The sequence below is a fragment of the Salmo salar genome, chromosome ssa15 (assembly GCF_905237065.1).
Source record: "Salmo salar chromosome ssa15, Ssal_v3.1, whole genome shotgun sequence".
Lineage (NCBI taxonomy): Eukaryota > Metazoa > Chordata > Actinopteri > Salmoniformes > Salmonidae > Salmo > Salmo salar.
The window spans coordinates 50492796-50519258 of NC_059456.1; the positions used below are offsets into that span (position 1 = coordinate 50492796).

The window sequence follows — 26463 nt, forward strand, 5'->3', positions numbered from 1 at the left end:
ATTTGATTTGATTTGTTGGCCCTAACATTTGTTTGTCCATAGTTTTTTTTCTCACAGTAGTTGGACTTCACAATAACATAGTTCCTCTTCTGTTGTCATTCAGGGCAGGAGGATAGACTACAGATGCTTGCTGGCTCTGTTAAAGTCATGTCAGTGACTCTGCAGCTAACTGTGTTCTTGGACTATTTCTCTTCTCGTGTTTTCATTAATATGTGAGGCAATCATTTGAGGAAACAATACAAGTTAGTGTTGCAACACAAGTTTTATTCAGAGTAAGAGATGTCAACACCAGCGTGATAAAAATCGTACAAACTTCACAATTTCAAATGAAATATCACAGCAACTTGTGATCTTAAACATACAAAATTAAAGATCAACAAAAATCATGCCATGTGGTACCAAAATTAAGTTGGAAAGTTTGCAAGAGGGAGAGAGGGGACAGGGGAAAGGATAGAAGGAAATTAATGTTGTATAAAAACCTTTCATCAAAGCATTACTCGAAATAAATCGTAATTGTAGCAGTTTAATCAATTGATGAATTCACAAATATTCATATGAAAATTCTTCTGCACTCTAGCATGTGACATGTTAGTGTTCTCTATGTAAATAATCACAGATAACCTTTTACATTTGTTATTACAATATGTACTGACTGTTGGTGAGTAGGACATTTGTGCTTAAAATTCCCATTTCCTTTGTATCAGTAAGAATAATTGATTAAAGAAAATAGTACAAGCTGTCGATCTATCTATAGCGTTACTTTATTGGCAAGAAGCTGCAGACACAAAGCTTTAGACACAGGCATATGGAGTCATATGGAATGTGGACCTCAAGTCTAGTAGGAGGTCCAAAGAGATGCTTTGAAGTGTGAGATCAGGTCAATGACTAGCTAAGCCTATAGTACCCTCATGTTGACTATCAAGAAGGGATGTCTGAGTTGAACTTGACTCACTCAGCTCTAAGTCTCGCGGCTGCATTTAGACAGGCAGCCCAATTCTGATATTTCTTTCACTAATTTGTTGTTTGACAAATCAGATCAGTTCCGAAAAGATCTGACGTGAAAAGATCTATGTGATTGGTCAAAAGACCAATTACTTGAAAAAATATCAGAATTGGATCGCCTGTCTAAACGCAGTCCTGGACTTCACACTCTAGGCTACTTCCAAGGACAGTACGTCTTAGATACTGTTGCCATATACAGTCGTTTAAATTAAAATAATGATCTCTATTTATTGATATAATTGGGACATACTCCCCATGATGTGCATGCACAATAAACTGTATTAAGAACACACATATAATCCATTATTAGAGTCATCTTCAGCAAGTGCATGTCACATGGTTATGCCAATTTGTATAGGAAATTGAATTATTAATAAGTAAATACTATGTAAGGGTAAATTTGTTGCAGTTGGCTGATGATTAAAAGGTTATGGCATTATAGGGGGCTGACATTGACACTCACATTGCATTATAATGGTGTTTTTAAGTACTAGGAAAACATTTATTGAGGGTGTCCCATAGAAAGGGATAGCAATTTCCTCATGAAATTGTCATCAATCATAGAAACGCTAGTAAATCGTGGACCACTATTACCAATATCACTCCCGTTATTCTTTGCTGTTATAATAGATATCAATAAAGTTTTTTACCAATAGATCCATTTTTAGGACAGAATCAAAAAGCAATCTTTAGCTCGTGTCATGTTGTGTGGCTCAGACACATACTATGCATGATTGCAAAGACATTTCTACTGAACAAGTGCAATAATATACGATGATAAATGGGGGACATTGACCCTGTAAGTCCAGCGCATCAATCAGCCTTTATAAAGATAACTTTTCTAGAAAACTTCTGACCATCAATTTGACCCTTCAAGTACCTCTTTAAGTTTCAATAAAAACATCAAAACAAAGGTGTTCCTGTGCAAAATTGAACATGAGAGAACGAAACTCATAAACTCATCCATCTTTCATTTTGGAACTGATCGCCGCATGATGAATCCCGAAAACATGATTGTATTAAAAGATTTATACAAAACTTAATACATTTACATTTAGTAAAAAGATTTATCAGCTCTGCTAATTTTATTTATAAGAAATTGCATATACCCAAACTTTTTTCTATATAGATTGCATCCCATATCTAAACAAGTGATTTAATCATTGTTATACCAATATTGCTGATAAGTTGTCCTACTAGCTATTCAATAAGGTTTACGATTAAAATAAATTAGTAACGCTAGATTGTCTCCTACATTTCCCATAGCCATTGGTCATCCCGCTCTGTGTTTGAAATGGAAATAGTTTAACAGCACAGATTACTAAGACTTTTTATTTCTAACTTAATGAAGTACAGTCCATTCTAGATGATGGGAGTTGCACCACTTAGTTTCCGTCTCATGATGTTTGAAATTTGTCATATTTATACATAGTTTCTTCTCGTACTTTATTTAAACATAGACATTATTATTAGTCTCCACACAGACCACCGAAGACAAAGAGTTTTTTCAAACATTGTTACAAAAATCGATACATTTACAACCATTAAACAATCTTCACACCAAATGTATTTTTTTGTATTCTATTAAATCACAAAAAGAAACGCTTATCTAAAAATGATTGCTCCTCACATTGCCCTCATCTGGCTCCCGACCCATGGGACTCAGCTTAGTCCTTTTTATCAATAAGCGTTCAAATAATGAATGAAACAAGCTTACAATTAATAAATACATATACACAAAAATGTGCATACATTAGCAGCTATAAACAGTACATCGCGTTATATTAGGTCATATGAAAATGTACAAAACGTGTATGTCCTTTTAAACTTTTGCCATTGGGAACTATTTTTAAAGCAAGGCAAAAATATCAAAACCATGGAGCTCAGAGCATAACAGTGTGATAAAAGAAACATGATGGTAATTTACAGCAGCAAAAAAAATCCTGATCCATTCTCTCTTTTGACCCTTTTTTGTCGCTTTAACATCATTTGATTTAGCCTCGGACAGTGCCTTTTTGGCAGGTAGATAGGCTACTACACTTGGATGCCTTGCACCGCTTGTTTGATGTTCTCCAATAGGGCCTTGTTCTCTGGACTCTGGTATTGGTCCTGATGGGTGTACATATCTGTCAAAGTATTCACATAACTATCAAAGTTTTGTTCATTCATTGGCTCCTGTGAGGGGGAAAAAGACTCCAATGAGGAAAATGGTACATACGCAATCAGATTCAGTCGGATTTCATATTTATGATCAATTCATTTTCTTTCAAAGAGAAGGGAAAGGAGGGAAAGAGAAATTGTTCAGGGAAGGACACTGACAGCTGCAAACATTCTAAGGACAATATGGTCACTGGGGATGTACTAAGTGTATACTATACTTCATCAATTTCATAAAATGTAACCATTTACATAGTCCTATGTACACTACAGTTGATCTAATGCAGCTCCAAAACATGCAAAGTCAGTGTAGATTGATTTGAGCAACTCATAGAAGGCATGATGGTTGATGCTTATCTCATGGAGCCAAAATTATGACTGACATCACATAAGTAAACTAATGTAATGTGTGCAGCTAGTGAGATGTAGGAGTTGTGGGAGCCATTTCTCAGGTAGGTGCACACACTGTAACAGTAGCAGACAGACAGACAGACAGACAGACAGACAGACAGACAGACAGACAGACAGACAGACAGACAGACAGACAGACAGACAGACAGACAGACAGACAGACAGACAGGCAGGCAGGCAGGCAGGCAGGCAGGCAGGCAGGCAGGCAGGCAGGCAGGCAGACAGACAGACATTGAATATGCAATAGCAGACTGAACATACTCGCTTCCTTGACTGTGACTGTGTTATAACTGTGTAAATATGGCCGTGGTGTTACTCCATCACGACCACTTCCTTGTCAGCAACAAAATTCTTCTAAGAAGCCACAAAACGTCTCTCTAAATATGACCAAACCATTGAATCGTAGTATAACGCAGCAACATGTATGGACAATTGTGATGCATAAACACCACAGAGAGTGTTCACGAGTATAGGAGGAAGACTTAAGGGAGGAGATGATAGTGCAGAAGAAACGGATAATAATTAGACTATGAAAAGGAGTCTCTTACTCTGTGGGGCATCTGTAAACAGCAGCTATGTTTAACTGGGGCCTCTTTCTGTGGCATCGGTTTCTACAGGAAGAGGTGTGAAGAGAATAGAGATAGATATAATTCTATTAGCCTGCTGTACAAAAGGGAGCAAAATTCTAGCCTGGTCGCAGATATTTTTGTGCTCTCTTGCTAATAGTTATTTTCAGAACGTTTGGCATAACAATGACTATAGCAGTTGGCTATAACACAAACAGAAATGGTTCCAGGCTAGCAAAATGCTTTATAACCCTACTAAAACGTGATCCCCTCACATTAATGGTTGGACAACAGGGAGCCATATTCAGAGGGAGAGATTTAATTTATTACTAAGCAACTTTGGCGCCTTTTAAATCAAGCAATATTCAATCAGCCATGTTCTTATTCATACGCAAGAGCTGTAATTGGATAATGCAGGCACATGACACGTCAAGGCAGCCATGGTTTATTTTTCAACTGAAACCAAGCAGGGGGGGAGTGTGTGTGTGTGTGTGTGGGGGGATTATTAGATTAGATTATTAGTCTGTTAAAGGAAGTGTTGTAGCACAGAAGCATATGAACTGCTGAGAAAACAAGTGACAAACAGAAAGCAGCAGATGAAACAACCCAACTGTGTCATTGCAGTCGGCCCTTGTGTTGCAATGATTTTTCAAGCACATAACAGGGTAAGAGATGTCTTTTTTTTCGTTGAATTCTTGATGTGTTCTGTTTAAATGGCATCAACAAACAATCAATATGGAAATAAACATATCCAATTTGGTAGAATGAGTGGAATAAGCCACTACCATGATATGACCATGTCTTGTTTTCACTCATGTTACGTTGACTAATTTACTCCAAATGGCCCTGGGTTTCAACACTTGCAATCATGGAACGTCAAATTGGCATGCTTTCAACATAGCTTTTTTACCTAACCCCAAGTCCTATTTCCCCATAAACCCATTCTTGATTCCTACGGCATCTTAGTTCGACTTGATACAGTGCTTGTCCGACAGTAACTGTTGTAGGCTAAGTTGTGATGGTACTTACCATATGTGGGAGCTGGATATTAGCTAAGCTGTTGATGAGAGACTGGCTGAGGTTGGCTAGCTCGTGCAGCAGGGAATCATTCTGCTGCTCAATAACTTTGTTCTCCTCCTCAATGGACTTCAGGTTAGTCTCCATAGTCGTGATCTGGGAAAGGAGAGAAAGAAGTGCATTGAAGTTGATGAACCAGAGTGACTGACTGTTTGACAACTGACAACAGAGGGTTCTGTCCAACAACTGAGGGATTTCTTATAGATCCTTAGAAATGTACTGTGCTAGTCATATCACAGTTACTTGGGGGGATGAAACATCAAAATCAGGTTAAATGCATTTGATCTAAGCTTTAGTCCAATATTTGCCCAAACTCAGCATGACCGACTGCCCTATAATAATTCATGAATGAATCTCGATTAAGTAATGCATGAATCTTACTTGTGTCCTAAGTTTAATCATGTCTGATTCCACTTGATTGTTTGATTCGTTTAGATCTTTGATTTCTGTATCCAGCTGTTTGATGTCCTCGTCATTTTCTATTCCTAGAAAAGGGGAAACATAAAATGCACTGTGGATTCAGCTTGAATATGTTTTGATAAAACCAGGAAGTGGCATAGTCAAGGGGCATTCTGACTGGTATTTGTGCCTGGTTATTACCTTTGCTTGCCCGTTGCTTGATTGTTAACATTTCTACCCCAGTCATTCTGGCTTTCTTCATGGCTGAGGTGGCACGGGGACAACCGGAGAGACTGAGGAAAAAAGGCATATACACTACTGGTGAATAAAATCATATGACTCCAGCCCTGCTGGTCTCAACCATAATTGACATTATTGATCCAATACTTGGTTACATTTAGACACAGTTGCTCATCTACACCAGAGCCGTGCAGAGCGCCACCCACCTCCGATGGGTCAGGAAGCTCCCGCTGACATGTCCTGATCCATCGCAGCCCGGGGTTGGGCACGACATGCCGTCTGTCTTCCCGGACTTCCATGCAAACTGGGAGCCGTTGACGTAGCCATCCTTCTGCCGCTTGGCCGCCAGGGGGCAGCCCGACGCGCTGCGGTGAGATGCGTATTTCCCCGTCACGTGACCCTGTCCATCACAGCCTGGGACTGGACACCTGCGGAGAGAAGGTGTCACAAAGGTCAGTCAGGTCACGACCTCGCTCTCCTCACTTGCAGCACACCTGTCCCTGGTAAATGTCATCCACACAATACAAAGACAACTAGAAAAAGATTAGCTCCTCTAATGAAAACTGTCTCCGGTTTATAGACATTTACCCGTGGTTCTACATTGTCCTTCAGAGTGACATTTGGGCTGATTAGAATTAGCACAGTGCGTCTGCGGGCCGCTCCACCCCGGCAGTGGAGAGGTCAGTGTTAATTATGATTGCAATGTTAATGATGATGGTACATCCAGTGAACCTTGCAGGGATAAAGGTGGCAGCAACAGCTGTGCAGAGATTGGGAGGTGATTGGTGAAAGGACACACAGTGAACTTTAGAAGATTCGTGGCAAGGTCATATGCACTTAACATTATGGCAGTCCTTAAGTGGTGGAAAGGTAACCTTTACTGTACTGTACCAACTAGGTGTACTACACTGGCTGTGGAGAATCTGAGGTGAAATGCATGACTATGACTTCAAGAGAATACAGATGTATGATCTTAATTTGCTCACTCTTTTGTTGCTGAGAATTTTCCTGCATGGCAGGAAATGCAAGTTTGCAGTGTATTCAAGTTTTAAAAAGGCTTCTAAAGTTTGTACTTTTCACTTTAAAATGTCAGACTTGATTTGCCCTTGTGAAAAATGTATTAAACCCTGCAAAGAATGTCCATTAATTATAATCTGCATAATAACTCACATTTCCTGTTGCTTCGGGACTATTTTCCTGCTGTAGCAAACTGGCTCAAATTAAGATCCTACATCTGTATGTTGACAAATTTACCAAGATGCTATACTACTATCCGTTCCAACCCTCACCTAATTGGCTCCTGGTCGTCCTTGTCCTCCTTGCTGTGCAGTATCTTGATCCCGCTCTTCTTCGCCCGTGGACAGCCTGACAGACTAGAGGGGAAAGGTCTTGTGCAGTTCACTACCATCTTAAGAGTATGAGTACAACATCAGTGCATTTGCAGTTCATCAAAAGACAAATCACATCTCAGAATGATAGCTCTGTAAAGTTGGTATCAGATGATTTCAAGACATACCATGTAACCTATACAAATACACTACTGTTCAAAAGTTTGGGGTCACTTAAAAATGTCCTTGTTTTTGAAAGAAAAGCTAATTTTTTGTTGATTCAAATAACATCAAATTAATCAGAAATACAGTGTAGACATTGTTCATGTTGTAAATGACTATTGTAGCTGGAAACTGATTTTTAATGGAATATCTACATAGGCGTACAGAGGCCCAGTATCAGCAACCATCACTCCTGTGTTCTAATGGCACGTTGTGTTAGCTAATCCAAGTTTATCATTTTAAAAGGCTAATTGATCATTAGAAAACCCTTTTGCAATTATGTTAGCACAGCTGAAAACTGTTGTCCTGATTAAAGAAGCAATACAACTGACCTTCTTTAGACTAGTTGAGTATCTGGCGCATCAGCATTTGTTGGTTTGATTACATGCTCAAAATGTCCAGAAACAAATAACTTTCTTCTGAAACTCGTCAGTCTATTCTTTTTCTGAGAAATGAAGGCTATTCCATGCGAGAAATTGCCAAGAAACTGAAGATCTCATACAACGCTGTGTACTACTCCATTCACAGAACACCGCAAACGGGCTCTAACCAGAATAGAGAGAGGAGTGGGAGGCCACGGTGCACAACTGAGCAAGAGGACAAGTACATTAGAGTGTCTAGTTTGAGAAACAGAAGCCTGACAAGTCCTCAACTGGCAGCTTCATTAAATAGTACCCGCAAAACACCAGTCTCAACGTCAACAGTGAAGAGGCGACTCCGGGATGCTGGCCTTCTAGGCAGAGTTCCTCTGTCCAGTGTCTGTGTTCTTTTGCCCATCTTAATCTTTTATTTTTATTGGCCAGTCTGAGATATGGCTTTTTCTTTGCAACTCTGCCTAGAAGGCCAGCATCCTGGAGTCGCCTCTTCACTGTTGACGTTGAGACTGGTGTTTTGCGGGTACTATTTAATGAAGCTGCCAGTTGAGGACTTGTGAGGCGTCTGTTTCTCAAACTAGTGCTTTTCTTTCAAAAACAAGGACATTTCTAAGTGACCCCAAACTTTTGAACGGTACTATACACGCATATACGGTAACAAATGACTATCAGAGCTCAGTGAAACTGAAAACAGAGAAGTCTAAACAATCCACACACCAATACAACTGTCAGGTACGCACTAAAAAATAGGTAATATACTATATATGTATCTATGCATCACTGTCTTCTACAATCTGAAATGTTTGGGGCTGCTGAATATACTGCGTGGATTTTTGTCATTATGATGGGTTGCAAGCTACCTCCTGTGCGAGGCGTAGTTCCCAGTGATGTGTCCAGATCCGTCACATGCCGGAGTGGGACACCTGGGACAGAGGGGACAAGGAGAGTGACTACAGGGGACAGGGTAATACCAAAGCTGACAGCATCAACACTTATCCGGCTATTGGTCTGCTAGGCTACGTAAAGACTAAAATATAGAATGCACAATTGTCTATCAGAGACACTGGAGAAATAGGGTTATGCTTACTTGAGGTCTTGGGCATTGGTTGTCATCATACTGCGGATGCTTTTGTCAGCTAACTGGCAGTTTGAGAGACTAGAGAACACACAGCCATACAATGATAACGTCAGATGTGGAAAATGATCACTAGGTAAAGAGGGTATAATGAATGTCAAGTAGTAAAAAGGGGATGACAAAATAAGCTTGTTTTGGTCTTACGTGATGAGTTCCTTCTTGCCCTCCTTGCAGGCAGAGTACTTGTGTTTGGGGCTGGGCATGGTCACGTCCCCTCCATAGTGCTGCTCATCCAGAAGGTCCTGGAATGGGTCCAGGTCATCGACCTGGTGGAGGGATGAAAAAAAGGAAGACTACATCATGTCATCATGTAGCCTATGACCATAACATTGGCATATTCACACATCCTACATTTTTCAATTAGTACACGATTACAATTCATACTCATATTCACATCCCACACATCTCACATCCCAATTTTTTCAATTGCTCAGCAAGATCCAATTTCTTGGTATCAAGCAATCCCGAAGAAACCCTCTCCCCTCAATCTCAATGCTCATGCCCCCCTGAAAATGTTCCATCCATGCCTTATTAGCGAGCCCAATTACGGTTACGACTACACCCCTTCAACTTCAAGCTTTTTAATCTGACATTGCAAGTGTATCAATTTACTGCATGCTTTGTGTAATATCAGAGATTCAAAGTGCAACGTGTAAAGATGATCTATCAGGCACTAACTATATAATGCTGCTGAGCCTTAATGTATCTCACAAACCATGAATCCACAATTGTGTGTGTCAATCAGTCAGTGGGTGAATCTCAAATGTATTTCCTTGATTCCACTTCTCCTCTTTCCTTTCCTCCTTCTCAGAGGGGAGCAACCTCAGATCTTCTGCTCCAATGTGCTTTGGGAAGGAGACGATGAGGGAGGATGTGAGGTATCAAGGAAAACAATTGAGATTCACTCATTGAGTCAATGCAGTACCGGTAGTATCAACTAGATGTCAGTGAAAGACTATCAGTGGATACTGGATACCCCCCAAATCATATCACCATTACCTGTGTGCTGCCAGTCTATGGCTCATTAAGGACTATTGAACACTCGCAGGGAGTAAAATATTTTCTGGATAAGCCACCTTTGAAAATTGCCTCCACTGCAAGAGACCATTGGAATATAATAGAGGACTATTCTGTTCAATAGATTTCAATTTCGAACACAAAAAAAACACATTACCCCATAACTACATTACCCATAATGCTGCGGCCCTTCCCCATACCTCTTTGTGATCATCGTCAGTGATGCGCTTGATCTTGGTGTAATCCACAGGCAGGTCCCAGCAGTCGGCCTCACTCATCTGGTAGCAGCGGCTGCTGTTTAGCAGGGCCTGCCGCTGGGGGGACATGGGCTGCAGGGGCGTCAGCACCGTGCCACTCCCCTCAGGACCCCCAGGCTGCCCACGGCTCACACTCAGGTCCAGGGTACTGTTGTCATCCACGTCCCCATCAGGACTCTTCAGAGAGAGGGAGGGATGGAGGGATGGATCAAGAGAGAAGGGGGAGAGAAAGGTAAATAGAATGAAAGAAAGATGAGAAGGAGAAGAGAGCAAGGGAGCACGATAAATAGATTGTAGGAGGTAAAGAGGAGAGAGAGAGAATGGAGAGGGTTGATAGAGGGAAAGAAGCAGAGAGAGAAAGCGAGGGAGAGACTAATTACTCCTCCTCTTTGGCCCACTCTGCAGCCCGCACTGTGGTGGAGAGGAGATTAATGTACAACACAGGGAATATCCCCGCGGCGCTCTGATGATGATGATGATGATGATGACGATGGTGCACACAGAGACAGACTGCGCCAGAGCAAGACCATGTCCTCACAGAGAGGTCACTCTCTCTTGCCTCTGCACAGGGGGCATGATTACTAGAAAGAGACCGAGAGAGGGAGTGTGAGAGCGAGAGAGAGAGCGCGGCAACTGAAACGCTCATTGATCCATTCCAGGCTGTCTTAAAAAGCCAAGGGCTCCAGTCCACCGCGCCCAATGCATCTCTTTGTCTCACAGTGTTAGATACTATACTGCTCTCATGGCTGTGCTTGCCCTGCACCGGGGTCTAAATTAAAAAATATATATTGGTAGCACCAGTGCACCATTGGTAGCATAACATCAAATTTAGGAGCACCAGAAAATACGGTTTTATTCCATCTACTGAGATATAGCCTATGTGAATTCTAGTTACTTCTGAAGTACATGTTGTGCCCTAGAATTTAAAAAAAATTGTAACCATGTAAATACATTTGTTGATATAAAGAAAGCTAAAATGTTGATACAAATACTTGTCATTGAAATTAAAAAGTCATTCGTGGAATAAGGTTTCTACATTGTGTAAAAGCACTATTTTCCTATTGAGATGCATTGCATTGAATATTGTGCACTGTCTCTTTAAGAATGTCAAGTTTGTGATGATGACATGCAAGATATCTGACTTGTATTCATTGCTATGACCATTGATCTCCTCAAGAAGCTATCCCCTTTCCTTTCTTTCTGTGTCCCCAAATGTTTGGACATACTGGAAAGTTAACAGGTTGTTAGCTAGCTATTTAATGAGGTAACAAACATGACTGAACAAGGTGTAAAACAAATGCGGCCCGCAAGTAGTTTTAGAATGGCCCACGACATGGTTTGTGAATGTAAAATATATATATACTGTATATATTTAGGATTTTTTTTTCTTCCAGGGTGATCCCAAATTAAAACTCCAGGTCAAACAGCAAAATATTTTGCCAAATTGGTCGCTCTTTAGAGCAGGCTGTACCGCATAATGTAATGAATGTGCCACACACAGAATCACAGGACGCCAGGCCCGACTGCATTATTCTGTAATAAGCAAAGCAGCAAAGCCTAAATAATATGGTATAGAAAAGCATCTGACACCTAACCTTGTGGAGGAGGCATCTGACTCATTGTTGACTGACTCAGACAAGGGCCCACTTTTCACTAGAACTGACTCAGGGTGGCAGTAAGGAAGATATAATATCCCTATTTTGTCAGAGACATAATGCAAATGTAGTCTGATAGATTGAAAGAGCAATAAAGAAAGCAGCAAAGATAGGGGAAATACATAGACTGAAAGGGAGAAAGATAAAGGAAATAAACAGACTGAAAGGGAGATAGATAGGGGAAATAAATAGACTGAAAGGGAGAAAGATAGGGGAAATAAATAGACTGAAAAGGAGAAAGATAGGGGAAATGAATAGACTGAAAGGAAGAAAGATAAAGGAAATAAACAGACTGAAAGGGAGATAGATAGGGGAAATAAATAGACTGAAAGGGAGAAAGATAGGGGAAATAAATAGACTGAAAGGGAGAAAGATAAAGGAAATAAATAGACTGAAAGGGAGAAAGATAAAGGAAATAAATAGACTGAAAGGGAGAAAGATAAGAAATAAATAGACTGAAAGGGAGAAAGATAAGAGAAATAAATAGACTGAAAGGGAGAAAGATAAAGGAAATAAATAGACTGAAAGGGAGAAAGATAAAGGAAATAAATAGACTGAAAGGGAGGAAGATAGGGGAAATAAATAGACTGAAAGGGAGGAAGATAGGGGTGGAGAAAGAGAGCGAGAGCAGTGAGGGAGAAAGAGGGACAGAAAAGGAGGGCGGAAAGACAGAGTGAGAGAAGGGACGAAAGGCTCAGAGAAAGAGAGATAAAGAGAGAGAAGGGATGTTGGACAGAGAGCGAGAGAGAGAGAGAGAGAGAGAGAGAGAGAGAGAAAAAAAGCAAGAGAGAGCTACGCAACGCCCCAGAGGCGGAGCTGGAGCCTGCCGGGTGAGTGTGAGCATGAGTCTGGGGCATAGTCCTCCCTACCTGGGAGAGGAGATCCTGGGGCTTGCCTCCCAGGCCGTGGGGCATCTCCCTGCAGCGCGTGGACAGGTTGAGGATAGCCGTGGCGGCCATGTGGGCAGCCTCCATGTCGTGTGTATAGTCGAAGCTGCTTTTGCTGCAGGTGCTGCTGGCGCTGCTGCCGCCCCCTCCCCCTCCGCAGCTCAGACTGCTGCTGCTGGGAGCGTAGCTGCTCGTCGTGCTGCTGGCTGGGCTCTTACAGTAGCGCTTGGCTGCAGGGAGGGAGAACACCATACAGATCATACACAGACATATAGACACACATACGGTATACACATACAGTGCAGCCATCAGGGACAAGACATCATTCATGCACACACACACACACACACACACATACAGTACACAGATAAAGTCACACACAATGACGGCGAAGGCCAGATTTTGGCCCCGTCAATTAAAAAAAATTCAGAGATGTATAGAAAGACATGAAATATAGAAGAATGTAAAGAATATATATATATATATATATATATATATATATATATATATATATATATATACACACATTCTGTATATATAGATATAGGTAGAAAGATAGGTAGATTGATAATTTCTAACACCTACAGAGAAGTCTTCCAGTGGATGGTTTGCTCCACGGTGTATGCTGTGTCAGAGCAAATGATTGTGCTCTTGGTTGGAGAACGAGGCGAGGGAGACAGAGATGGAGAGCGCGAGGAGAGTGCTAGGAGGGAGAGAGAGAGCGCGAGCGAGAGGGATGGGAGCGGTGCGACAAGTGAATACGGGCTTCACAGTAAGGGTTTGTAGGCAGCAGAGTGTGTGAGCGAGCGGGGGAAACCAGAAACCTGCCCTCAAAGCATCTCTCCACGCTACAGGGAGAGAAAAACCTTGCATCCAGCAGCTTGAAAATGCATCAGGGCCAAGGAAATGGGCTGTGTTCTATATTTATCTCCAATCCGGATTGGGGTTGTTCCATCTAATATGAACTATGCCATGCAGTATCAAATTGATAGAAATTAAATATAGCCTCGAAAATTGGGTTTTAGGAATAGACATTTCAATCGTTTCTTTGCATTGTATATGTGTTGCATAGAGTTATTCAACACATTTACCTCATTGTCTTAGCAGTGATCTAGAACCTGGGAGTAATGTTTGTGTTCCTGTCTGTATTTGTGCATGTGTGTGTGTGCGCCTGCATGCGTGTGCCAACATGCGTGCTTGCGTGTGTGTGTGTGTGTGTGTGCATACATGAGAGTGCATAGGCAGTCATTCCCTACCATCATATCCCTTAGATGAGAAGTCCCGTCCTTGGGGCTTGGGAACCAGGCCTCTCTTCCCCCCACCGTAGATGTGTTGCTGGCTGTCGTAGCCTTGGCCGTAGTCGAAGCTGGTCTTGGAGTACTTCTCCAGCTCCTTGGCCAGGTTGGAGCGCGGCGTGCTGGTGGAGACGTTATTTTTGTAACCGTACTGTGGGATCTCCAGCTGTTTCACAAAGCACATTGGCCTGGAAGATAACCATGGACAGGGGGGCCGTGTTTGTGTACACGCGGTGAGAGCGGTCTGACTGTCTGACTGCATGGTGTAATTCCTCACTGAACCACTAGGGGGACTTCATTTGTAAGAGCAAAATCATGAGAGCTACTACGGTCGGCTATGTCCTGTCTATTGTACGTAGAATGTACATGATGTTACCGTATGTTCTCCCTTTCTACGTCTATATGAGGTATGAGAGATTGATGCAGGTCAGAGGTTACATTCACGGCTACCAGGAATGCACTGGGATGAGCGGGGAGGCTGGGGGAGTGGTGGTCATGTGATGAGGGTGTGAGTGAGTACCTCAGCACACGGTCTGAAGCCTGGTTGGACTTGGGGCCCCCGTCACATGGGATGTGCTTCTCCTGGACTTTAACCATCTTCTCTGCAGCAGCGATGGGGCACCCCGAGAGACTGCAACAGCATTCACAAAACAGAGTGAGGCCTAATTGGCCAGAGCACGCACACACATGCACACGCATACGCATGCATGTACGTATGCAAGCAAACACACACACACACACACACACACACACACACACACACACACACACACACAATCACTTGCACAGACGTGTACCCCCCCACACACACCTACACAGTCTGCCTCACTGATAACAGACACATCCAGTCAATCAACTAAATTTGGCTTTGATTTAAACAGAATTGCAAATCTTTTGCTATACGATGGGGCCCCATGTATGAATTATGTATTTTCGATGGCCTAGTTCTTAATTGCAAAGCCGGAGCTTTGCAGATAAATGTTATTGGCTGCCTGGGCAAGAGGGGCTGCTGAGCTTCAGAGAGATCCTCTTAGCTATATACCTCAGTCTTTTCAGGCATTCTGGGTAGGCACAGTGGGGAGAACTGATCCACCACAATGCCAGCTACTGTACGGCCTCATCGCTTCCCCTATCACCTCTCCCCCTCTCGCTTCCTCATCCTCTATTTTCTCCTCGTTTTATTCCCCTTTCTCCCTCACATTTGCACCTCTTACAGTATATGAGAGTATTTTTTTCAAACGAACCTGGACTCAGTGGTAGACATAGTAAACATAGTAAATGTAAATCCGGGACACTCCAACCAGTATGATATGTTAAGTTTTGTATGGTATGTATTAATTAGTGGATGTCCAGCATCCATTTATATATATGTTACGGATTCCAATTGGTACAATATGTTAAAATTGCAATTTGTACATTATGTTACGAATTTGCTAAACATTTAATATGTTACGAATTCCAATTTGTTGTGGCTAACGTTAGCTAGGTGGTCAATGCTAACATTAGCTAGGTGCTAATGTTAGCTGGCTAAAGGTTAGGGGTTAAAGTTAGGGTTAAGGTTAAGAGTTAGGTTAACGGGTAAAGGTTAGGGTTAGGGAAAGGGTTAGCTAACATGCTAAGTAGTTGCAAAGTAGCTAAAAAGTAGTAAGTAATTGCAAAGTTGCTAATTAGCTACAATGCTAAAGTTATCTGTGATCAGAATTGAACACGCAACCTTTGGGTTGCTAGACGTTTGCATTATACGCCTACCCATCCGGCACGACCAACCATCCTACTATAGTTTTTGCCTTAAGTAACCTTCTGTCTTGTGTAACCATACCAAACGTAACATATCATACTAATTTGATTTGATTTATGTTTACTATGTTACGTCTAGTTTATGAGACCAAGCTGTTCATACACATACAAATCAGTCGTTCTCACAAACAAGCCGTCGCTGCTTTTGTGTGTCATATCCACGCGTGAAATAAAAATGTTATACGGCCAGCCCCGTAAACACACACACACACACACACTCGCATACAGACACACGCATTTCAAAGTGTCAGAGAAATCTGTGAGGACCATGTGACAACCTGACAGAAGGACTGCTGTCAGTATCATAGTTTCCATGACAACAGCGAGGAGGAGAGAAACGAGAGACACAAAAGCTATACATCTCCATTTTTTTTCTCCATTTTGTTATGCACTGCTCCCCAATACTCCTAATGACTACACAGTGTGTGTGTGCCAGTCCCACAAGATGTGTTCTATATAACATGGCCTACAGCAACTGCGGGTGGAGAGGGAGGTGTGTGTTTGTGTGCGTGCTTGTGTGTGTGTGTGTGTATTCATAGTGTATGCCTTGTGTGTGATATTGTCTGCGTACCTACAGAATGTACAGTGCCTTTAGAAAGTATTCACAACCCTTGACTTTTTCCACGTTTTGTTGTGCTACAGACTGAATAAAAAAATATTAAAAATGTCACTGGCACTGCGTAGGCACACATGATATCCCATAACATAAAAGTAGAATTATGTTTTTTTGAAATGTTTACAAATGAATAACAAATGAAAAGACCACACACATACAATTATCTGTAAGGTCTCTCAGTCGAGCAGTGAATTAATTACATTTTGGATCAATATACCCAGTCACTACAAAGATACAGGCGTTCTTCCTAACTCAGTTGCCGGAGAGGAAGGAAACCGCTTAGTCATTTCACAATGAGGCCAATGGTCACTTTAAAACAGTTACAGTTAGTTTAATGACTGTGATAGGAGAAAACTGAGGATGGATCAACAACATTGTAGTTACGCCACAATACTAACCTAATTGACAGAGAGAAAAGAAGGAAGCCTGTACAGAATAAAAAATGCTTCAAATTCACTTCTCGACTGAACATTTTATGTGTGTGGTACAGAGATGGGGTAGTCATTCAAGAACCACTATTATTGCACACAGAGTGAGTCCATACAACTTATTATGTGACAATTTTTACTCCGATACTTATTTAGGCTTTTCATTTCTAATTGATTAGTAAAAAAATTAAATAATTACACTTTGACATTATGGGGTATTGTGTCTAGATCAGTGACACAAAGTCTCAATTCAGGCTGTAACACAACAAAATGTGTAAAAAGTCAAGGGGTGTGAATACTGAAGGAACTGTACCTGCTGACAATAGATTCCTGACCCTGAGACACACCGTACCTAGTGGCAGACTCCTATGGCACTCCCGCATATACCAGTTTTGAACCCTTTTTTCTCTTTCTTAGATCTTGAATAGAGATACCATTTTTATTATTATGTTCTATCAGACTATACATTGATTCCACTATTTATTTCTTATTTTCTCTCCCAGTGCATGCTCTGCCTAGTTGCCAGCCACTCACCTGCGGTGGGAGTTCCTGTTGCTATTGACATGGCCACGCCCCGAGCAGCCAGGAGTAGGGCACTTTAGAACATTTTCATACATTGCAAGAACTTAGGACAGACAGGGAGAGGTGAGAGACAGCAAGGGGTTAGGAGCACCCAGAGTCAGTGGTTATTGTTCAACTATTATTAGATCGTGAGCAGAGAAAGTGGCATGCACTGTTAAAAGGTAACGTTGATGCTCATGCAGGCAGCAGAAATACGAATGGATTCAATCAAGCGGCATTCAGAGGTAGTCGGGCATGTTGTTCGTCATTCAGCAGAATCTTGATAGACCAACCAGGTGGGATTGAAAACGGTATCTAGGCAGACGTTAGCTGTACTAATTAATGTTACATAGTACGTTATGTCCTTTACTGAAGCAGAGTTAGAGGTACGTCTGGTCAACATAAGTAGTCTCACAAAGCGATGTGCATGCCATTAGGTATCTGATCTATGGAGGAGACATTACTTTGCATGCAGGCATGAACAGAGATCAAGCAGGGTGAAAGTAAAGAAAGTGAGCGCGGCCCCATGCTGATCGGAAGACGACCTCATGTGTCAACCCAACACAAGAACCATTGAAGGGCAATTGCTGGAAAAGAGTTACCCAGAAACTCAACAGAAAATGAGATCCAACTGAAAAATGCAGGCGATGGGAGGGCAATGCTCAATCCAATCTCCCCAAGCAGGACGTAAGACGTTTTCAATGGGACTTACTCTCTGGTGGCACCCTGTCCTTGTGGGGGCAGCCTGACAGGCTCCTGTGGTGGGGGTAGAGACCCGTGACGTGGCCTGTCCCATCGCAGCCCGGGGTCGGACACTTACTCTCCTTCTTGTCCCCCCTTGCAGAATCTACCAAGAAGAACAATATTGGGGGTTTAAAAAGCCATCTCACTATCTAGGTGAGCATTGCATCCAGGGTACTACAGTATGTCACCTCTATTAATGGAATGTCCCATTACACTGTTGTTTAATTTACTGCATTTAGAGTGTGATAAATTCATATCGGGTTTTAACAGTATTATCGCCCCAAATTGGCCCTAGTAGTTAGGAGGTGGTAAGAAGCAAACACTTGGAAAAAAAGGTGCTATCTAGAACCTAAAAGGGTTCTTCGGCTGTCCCCATAGGACAACCCTTTAAATAACCCTTTTTGGTTCCAGGTATAACCCGTTTGGGTTCCATGTAGAACCCTTTCCACAGAGGGTTCTACATGGAACCCAAACGGGTTCTACCAGGAACCAAAAAGGGTTCTACCTGGAAGACAGCCGAAGAACCCTTTGAAAACCTTTTTTCTACTCTCACCTGTTTAACATGTAATTGCAAGCCCCCCCCCACCCCCCACCCCCCACCCCCACACTCTCACATAGGAAAATTGGTGCAATTGTTCAATCCCAACACCCCAGAAATGCAATTTCATATTTCATAAAAAAATGTACACTCGCTGTGGCGATAACACAGAATGACTAAGCCTGTGTGAAACTGGCTTATCAGCAGTTCTCCCGTATGTATATCTGGAGCTCGCTATCGCCCCCATCTCCACCAATCGTCAATGGTGCCCCCAAGGACAAGGCACAAACCCAACCACGTTGAGCACAGACTGTGTGTATGAGCATTCTCCCAAAATGTTTTTATTCTGAAATACTAATCAGTAGTCCCGACCCCATGGCAACATTAGAAAAAAAGGCCATAGTCCCTTCCTTTGATGATGAAGACTTTGAATTTAAAAGGATTCATTAAGGATAGATTTTTATAATGTTATTATGGCCTTTGGAAAAAACAAATAGCATGTCGACAGATCTGTAGGGTCCTACCAGAGCCTTATACACATAGTATAGCCAGCTATATGTTCTCGAGACTGAAATTATGCATACTAATCCTATTCCTTAAGAATTCCCCCCACTAGCTTCCTGTGCTAATGGAAATAATTACATACCATTACAGTACATATCTGTGATAACCGACGATGGGTGGTCCTTATTAATAGTCATTTGAATTGTGTTTGCATGATTTGAATCGTGCCATTCAACGGTCTGTGGCTACTGATGGAGGCTTAGAACAATGGGCAGAATTATCTAGAGAAATGACTTCAAATGGCTTTGGATTTCAACTACTGAAATGTCACCTTTGGTTCAACCAGAACAGACCAGTATCTGCAGTATTTCACTTTCAGTTCAACATCCATTGTGTCCATTGGAATGTCACTCAAAACACAGCATCACAATCCAACAATCACGAACGCCATGTGGCACCGCCACCCCCCCTCCGATGCTAACGTAATGACCCTGTCTGAAACGCTCCCCACTGATCTGCTTTGAAGCTTTCTATGGGTTAATAAATGCACACACAGAGACGGGACGACTCACTCCCACAGGCGGTGGGGGTGTGTATCAGAGTGGATTTAAAAGAAATAGGCCGTGGATGGAATCCCGCCGATGAGATTTGCTGTCCTAACGGGCCTTGCAGATTGCCATTACTCATGCCTGACAAGCCAAGCCTCTGATGTTAGCATGCCGGCCTATTTAACAACATAAGCTTGCAGTCAATGCTGCTGCTGCCACTGCGATATGCAGCGCTGAGACCAGCCAGGGGAAATGTGTCCGTCTACTCCCAGCGAGGAGCTGAACTACTGGGCAGGGGTCAAGCAAACGTCCAATGTTATTAGATTCATGAGCAAAATAAGACGTCAGTTATACTGCTTGATGTTACGTAAGTCTGTTACTGTGGGGCCTGTTGGTGCCTGTTGAAACACTATCAGTAGACCAGGGCCTGTTAGCCTTTGAGTGTTAATTAAATATAGAGGCGGTCCAGTTTGACCGAAATGCAGTTAGCACTGTGTGGATCATCAATACTGTATACAACAGGGTGAGGATACTAGCTGACATGTCGTGAATGGGTGTGTTGAGATTTTCAGGGAGTGGTTACCTTTAGGGTAGTATGCTCTCTTTGACCCATCGTGGTGCATTCTGGACTTGCGCTCCTCCGCCCCGCTGCTCTGTCTGGGGCTGTGCTCGCCGTGGTGGTGGTGATGATGATTGTCCCTTCGGGCCACCATATGATGTCCCTCCGAGGCCATGCGGTCCCTCATGACCTTGGCTCGCTCTGACTCCATGGCGATGGCCTTCTCCAGCAGGGACAGGTTGCCTTTGGTCATGTCGAAGGCCTCGTCCGAGCGGTCCGAGGCCACCGATGTGGTGTCCTCATCCCCATCCTGGTGGCAGCTGGCCGAATAGCCCCCCCTGGAGGCCGGGCTCAGCTGCTCCTCCAGCTTCATCAGGTTGACCATGTCCGAGTAGCTGCGCTCCAGGGACCCACGCTCGTCTGGCTGCTGGCCCTCCTGGCAGCTCTCGTACCTGGGCAGGTGGTGGGCCTGAGCCGGAGGCTGGTGCTGAGCCTGGTGGTGGTGGTGGCCGGTTTGATGCTGCAGGTGGTGGTGGGACTGGTTAGGGTGGTGGTTCTGATGGGCCTGGTGGTGTTGCAGGCCGGGGTGTCCAAGGCGGTCGGAAGGCGACGTCTCGCTCAGCTTGCGGGCCAGGTCGAAGCACTGGTTCCTCAGACACTCCAGACTGCTGAGGCACACCTCCTCCTCGCTCTCCTCAGCCTGACCCCTGACGCCATGGTGGTGGGGTCGCCCATTGGGATGCCTACCATCCTCCAAACCGGTGCCTTCTGGGTAGCCGTCGTCGGGGAGCACAGCGCCGTGGCCCTGCGCCAACAGCTTGAGCGAATCCACCGTCTCCCTGACCACGTCGCTGTCCAGATCCACACTCAGCTTGCCCTTCCTGCCCCCGCCGCGCTCGTTACCCTCTTCATCTTCATCATCATCATCATCGTCCTCGCCGGCACTGTTGGAGGAGTTGCTGTTCATCTCTGACTCGGTCATGGCCTGGTAGGCGGCGTCCTCTGCGATCTTCCCCAGGTTGAGAAGGGACTTGGCCACCAGCTCATCATAGTTTTCATACTCTTCACCATTAGGGCCGACGTTAGGGCCAGGCGCGCTGTTGTTGATGTTATCCTTCTGTCCTGTAGGGTGATGCTTTGATTGTCCGCCATTTTTGTGCCGGTTCTCTGTGGTCAGGAAAGGAAGGATAGACCTTTCAGCCCTTACTATAGTTGGGTAGATGAAGAACTAGCCCATCATAGTTTAATTCTTTGGGATATTAATATAATATTCAGCATTTTTCAAAAACATTTATGCCAGTTATGTGATTTTTACTGACTACTAAGCCCTTAAATGGCCTCAATGTATTAATGTATATTGGTTTGGATATTAATGATCACATTGAATTGATAATGTTGAGAGCTATAAGGGACAATCTGCAGTTGCTACGTCCGTTTTTGGACTTATGTTTTAATATAACTTAGAAAAATGCCTCATGAGCTTAGTTCAACTGCCATACACCATCAGAATCCAAAATATAACCTTGTTTTACTCCAATGATTGTAAACAAAGTAAATGTAAACAAACACCATGTAATCTTAAAACATGGTTAAAACTATAATTTTGATATCATGGATGTTCAGTCCTTGCATCCTTAGCTCTGCATTTGAGAGTGGTTACATTACACCAGCCCCATCCCTCAGCTTTTTACTGAAACAGTGTCAGGGAGGAAGCTTTGTTATTGTTTCAACTGCTGATTGCCCCTTTAATACTTTGATGTTGTAGACAGGGTTCAAAAAAAAACACAAAAAAAAAAACATGACTGAACAAGGTGTAAAACAAATGGTTAACGACCCGCGAATAGTTTTTGAACGCTCGCGACATGGTGTATGAGTGTAAAATGCAGGCCCCCAATCCTTGACAGAAAGAAAAGACGTTGCGGCAGTAATATGGGTCAGATCCTTTGAACTGTTTGGACTAGAAACAAGCCGTTTTCGCTGTAGAAATTGTGCAAGTATAACGCTAACGAATCTGCGCCCAGGAAACCATAGTACAGGGAAGCCTTATCATTAAAAAAAATAATAATAAAAAAATAAATAAATATATATATATATATATATATATATAGAGAGAGAGAGAGAGAGAGAGAATTCTGGGAGGGCCTGGTGCTCCCAAACTAAAACTGCAGGTCATATAGCAAAATATTTTTTATACTAAACTGGTCGCACTTTAGAGCCCTGGTTGTAAATCATATATTTGGCCAGTCATTGCCTGTATAAAATCCCTCAAATAAATCCAAAGTATATAGCATGACTAATGAACCAAATGCTTTCTAATTCTTCCATTCTTCACAAAACATATAATCCAGAGCTTCTGAGAACCATTTAACACCCTCACCTAATACGTTTCAGTGTTGATTTTAGGGACAGCGGCAAATGAGACAGCGGGAGGGAATGAGAGAGACGTATGAGGTGTTCTGATTCGGGAGCCCAAAATATCCTCGGGAGAAGCCATTTCCATGGGAGGATGGGGGAGACGGACGGACGGACGGACGGGGGGGGGAGAGACTGAGCACATGTGACACGTCCGCTGAGACGGGGGTGTGTGGGAGGGGAGAGGGGAAGGGGAGTTAAATAACTCAGAGAGCTCCTCTCTCCATTGCTCTTGAAGGCACTGTCAGAAACGATTGAGGACACGCAGAGAGAGCGAGAGCGAGGGAGAGGGCTTATGGAGGGAGAGCAGGCGCATCTGGTACACTGAAGGTAGAGAACCTCTTACTACACCCCCCTCTCCTCCTGAGGACCCTATTGGCCACATGTTCCCAGATTGACCATCTTGCCTCTCTCCCTCCACCCTGACAGTCCCATTTCAACAACTAAATTCTCTCTGGGATATTATGCCTCCATCTCTCCATGATTAGGTATGGCTCTCACTGGCCACATCAAAGGTGCATCGCGTTGATAAGAAGTATATCCTAGACTCAAGGATGTAATTTCTAGTGGCAGCTTATTAGTGTAGCAAATAACTCTCAGCTCCACCCAACACTATTACCCCCTCTTATTTCCCCAGAAAACAAACATTGGAAATATGGACTCACCTGGCTCATGGTGACTCTGGACCTCTTCTTCCTCCTCCTCCTCCTCCTCTTCCTCCTCATGTTCATCTTCGTCACCCTCATCCTCCAGTTCCTCTTCCTCTTGCTCCTCCCCTTCCTCTTGCTCTTCATCATCCCCATCATCTGCTTCCTCATCTTCCTCTATCCCTTCCTCCACCTGTTCCACCTCCACTGGCCCTACTACCTCCATCTCCACTTCCTCTTCCTCCTCATCTGCCTCTTCTCCTTCCTCCTCTTCCTCACCTAGCTCCCCGTTATCCTCAGAAAATCCTTCCTCCTCTATCTCTTCTACCTCTTCCCCCTCCTCCCCTTCCTCCTCTTCTCCTTCCTCCTGAATCTCCCCGTCTACCTCCCCTTGCTCCTTCTCCTCTCCCTCGTCCATGGGTTCAGGCTCATAGCAGGGGAAGATGGCAGCAGGGTTCACCTCTGGGTCGGTAGGGGTTAAGTAGGGCCTCCTCTTGGGGGAAGGCTCCAGAGGCTGTTTCTCCTGTGTCTTCCTCTTCTTGGCGAGGGGGCAGCCATAGACACTATACACAAGACATGAGAGGAATAGAGATTTGTTCAATGGTCTTAGTAAGGTAAGTGTTCTATATCTAGAGATATATCGATAACTAGAAATGTAGAGATGTCTAGATACCGTGATGCAGTATTTTGGCAATTTGGCACAAGGTAAATTACATGATTTCTATTTCATATTACAGTGCAATAGCATTGTGATGACGTCAATCATTGCATAATGTCAACTAAACAAGAACGGAAATACATATTTCCAAACCAATTTTACACACCATAATTTTGGGAACACGCATGCTCTACTTCACTTAAATTCCCAAAAGCCACTGCATTGCGGAAAGCCAGAACACTTAGTTTCGAAGACTCCAAATCAAAAGCTTATTCAACCAGCCCTCAATTACACAAATCCCATAATAATCATTAGCTGTTGAGAAATTCCACTTTAATTGCTCCAAAACAGCGATTGCAATTATACACGGTTTTAATGTGGGTTTTGGGGAATCAATTACTCTATTTCCATATGAAAGGGCTTATTTGTATTGAGGAAGGGAGAGTAGAAGGTTGGTGTTCTTTATCAATGAGACTATAGTAGACAGTGATGATATGCCACAGTTCTTTGTGTGAATGTAGACTAGAAGTAGTAGCCTGGAATCCACACTCAATATCATATGTTTCATTATTGTTGAAGTGAAACAATAGTAAAACAGAGCGATGTTCAGTGTGGATTCTAGGCTAGAAAAGCAGGACCACACCTGAAACTCCGGTGCGGACAATACAGATATAACAATTACACTTGGTCAGACATAGTGAGATTACAAATGTATTGTCATTGACTCTTATATAGAGAATTTCCAGTCAAACAATCATACATTGTACAATGTTTTTCTACTGTATGTGTAACAAAACATAAAACTTGACTATGAACGCCGGTTATACTGTGTAGAGGCCCATCCATCCTGTATATTTTCCTCACAGTCGTGCATGCAGCTCACATGCTTGGTTAGGAGTCATCGGGCTGTGAAATGGCCCACATTTCTACTCTTTTTACCCCCGTTTATCCGCCCTCTCACTCAGCCAACGGATCCGGCCTAGCCTGCCCTAATGTGTGCAAATCGTCAGTCTCGGTCAGACTGAAGGACCACCAGCAATCGGCACAACAACAACGCATTCCCAGCTAATGGGCCTCTCCATCTCTGCTCCATTTTGAATTATACACAACAGTTAGGGTACACACATATAACCGCCCCACACACAACGTATCACACGTGCAACTGGTAGATCCATTTGTTATCGTCGATTCAGCTGTACAGACTAGAGAATAAGAACAAAAAGAAGGTGCCAAATATGTGCAAGGAGAGCACAGGCTGGGGTCAGAGAGGGATCCATTTTCATTTGCATTCATCTGACATTTATTTTGCCCTGGTGTCTTCTCCTCGTATGATCCCTCTCTTCCTCTCTTCCTTTTATCCTATAATCTCTTGTGGACAGACCACGTAAACATAAATGGTACCTTAGATCTGTCATGATACAACGGGATGCGTGAGATTACCAACAGCATTAGTTCCGGTGCCTTGGACAAATCCCTGTTTTGCAGGTGTTAGCATCTTTCGAAATGTGGGAAAGAGGAGGGGACATTTGGCCCATAGACTTGTCTGTAACTTGCAAAGAGAGAGGGTGGAGCTCTTTGTTCTGCTTCCGATCCTCGTTCCATCTCTTCAACTAGCATGTATGGACCCAGAACTTAATCGAGCATCTGACCAATTACGCAAGACTTTGGTTCTGGGTTAACCAATATTATTTATCTTATAGCTGTTAGGCAAACAGCTTGGTGTGCAGACTGTCGTCTGTCTCAGTGTGTGTGTGTTTGTGTGTGCACGGGTGCGTGTGTGTGTGTGTGTGTGTGTGTGTGTGTGTGTGTGTGTGTGTTTGCTTGCAAGCGTACTTGTGCATACACGTGTGTGCGTGTGTGTGTGCATGCTCGGCTCAGTATGACCTTGGACACCTCACTGTCTCCCACAGGCAGGCCACACCAATTAAAATTCCACAGGTAATTAAGCCACATTTGAATAAGGGAACACTGCAGACATGTTGGAGAGGGATTGTGCTGTAATTATGTGGAGGGAGGGAGGGAGGGAGGGAGGGAGGGAGGGAGGGAGGGAGGGAGGGAGGGAGGGAGGGAGGGAGGGAGGGAGGGAGGGAGGGAGGGAGGGAGGGAGGGAGGGAGGGAGGGAGGGAGGGAGGTATAAGAGATGTCTATACGGCTTTCAGTGCTGGGGAGATAATAATAACTTCCCTCAGAGAAATCTCCTGTAGAACAAATCCTCTGGTTTAGTCCTCTGATGCCTGAAGAAAATCATCAAGTTAGAGCCTTTTAGAACCTGAACCTTTTCTGGAGCTTCTGTCATCAGTAGCCTCTATCGAGGCATATCAAATCTAGCTCCGTCAAAGTAGGAAATACAGAAATCTCTTTTTTAGCTTCAAAAATATCTATGGGATTGGTGCTGTATAAGTTTATAGTCTCAACTGAATTTCTGAATT

General features: G+C 43.3%; 1 protein-coding gene across 9 annotated transcripts in view; it reads right to left on the bottom strand.

Annotated features, from left to right (window-relative positions):
- Positions 1 to 243: 243 nt before the first annotated feature.
- myt1la (myelin transcription factor 1-like, a) overlaps positions 244 to 26463 on the bottom strand; it is a 49250-nt gene continuing 23030 nt past the window's right edge. For 2 of the 9 annotated variants that reach the window (XM_014144874.2, XM_014144875.2), the window contains exons 6-23: positions 23395 to 23939; positions 20342 to 21484; positions 18137 to 18271; positions 17398 to 17488; positions 14543 to 14653; positions 13984 to 14210; positions 12710 to 12957; positions 10129 to 10362; positions 9056 to 9204; positions 8864 to 8932; positions 8637 to 8699; positions 7142 to 7240; positions 6059 to 6280; positions 5814 to 5905; positions 5595 to 5698; positions 5166 to 5309; positions 4119 to 4181; positions 244 to 3177 (exon numbers count right to left, since the gene is read on the bottom strand). In XM_014144874.2, the coding sequence (XP_014000349.1) occupies positions 3037 to 3177; positions 4119 to 4181; positions 5166 to 5309; positions 5595 to 5698; positions 5814 to 5905; positions 6059 to 6280; positions 7142 to 7240; positions 8637 to 8699; positions 8864 to 8932; positions 9056 to 9204; positions 10129 to 10362; positions 12710 to 12957; positions 13984 to 14210; positions 14543 to 14653; positions 17398 to 17488; positions 18137 to 18271; positions 20342 to 21484; positions 23395 to 23939 (3880 nt within the window). In that variant the 3' untranslated portion in view covers positions 244 to 3036. The remainder of the gene's footprint in view (positions 3178 to 4118; positions 4182 to 5165; positions 5310 to 5594; positions 5699 to 5813; positions 5906 to 6058; positions 6281 to 7141; positions 7241 to 8636; positions 8700 to 8863; positions 8933 to 9055; positions 9205 to 10128; positions 10363 to 12709; positions 12958 to 13983; positions 14211 to 14542; positions 14654 to 17397; positions 17489 to 18136; positions 18272 to 20341; positions 21485 to 23394; positions 23940 to 26463) is intronic. The other 7 variants (XM_045695846.1, XM_045695844.1, XM_045695843.1 and 4 more) reach the window with 7 other exon arrangements.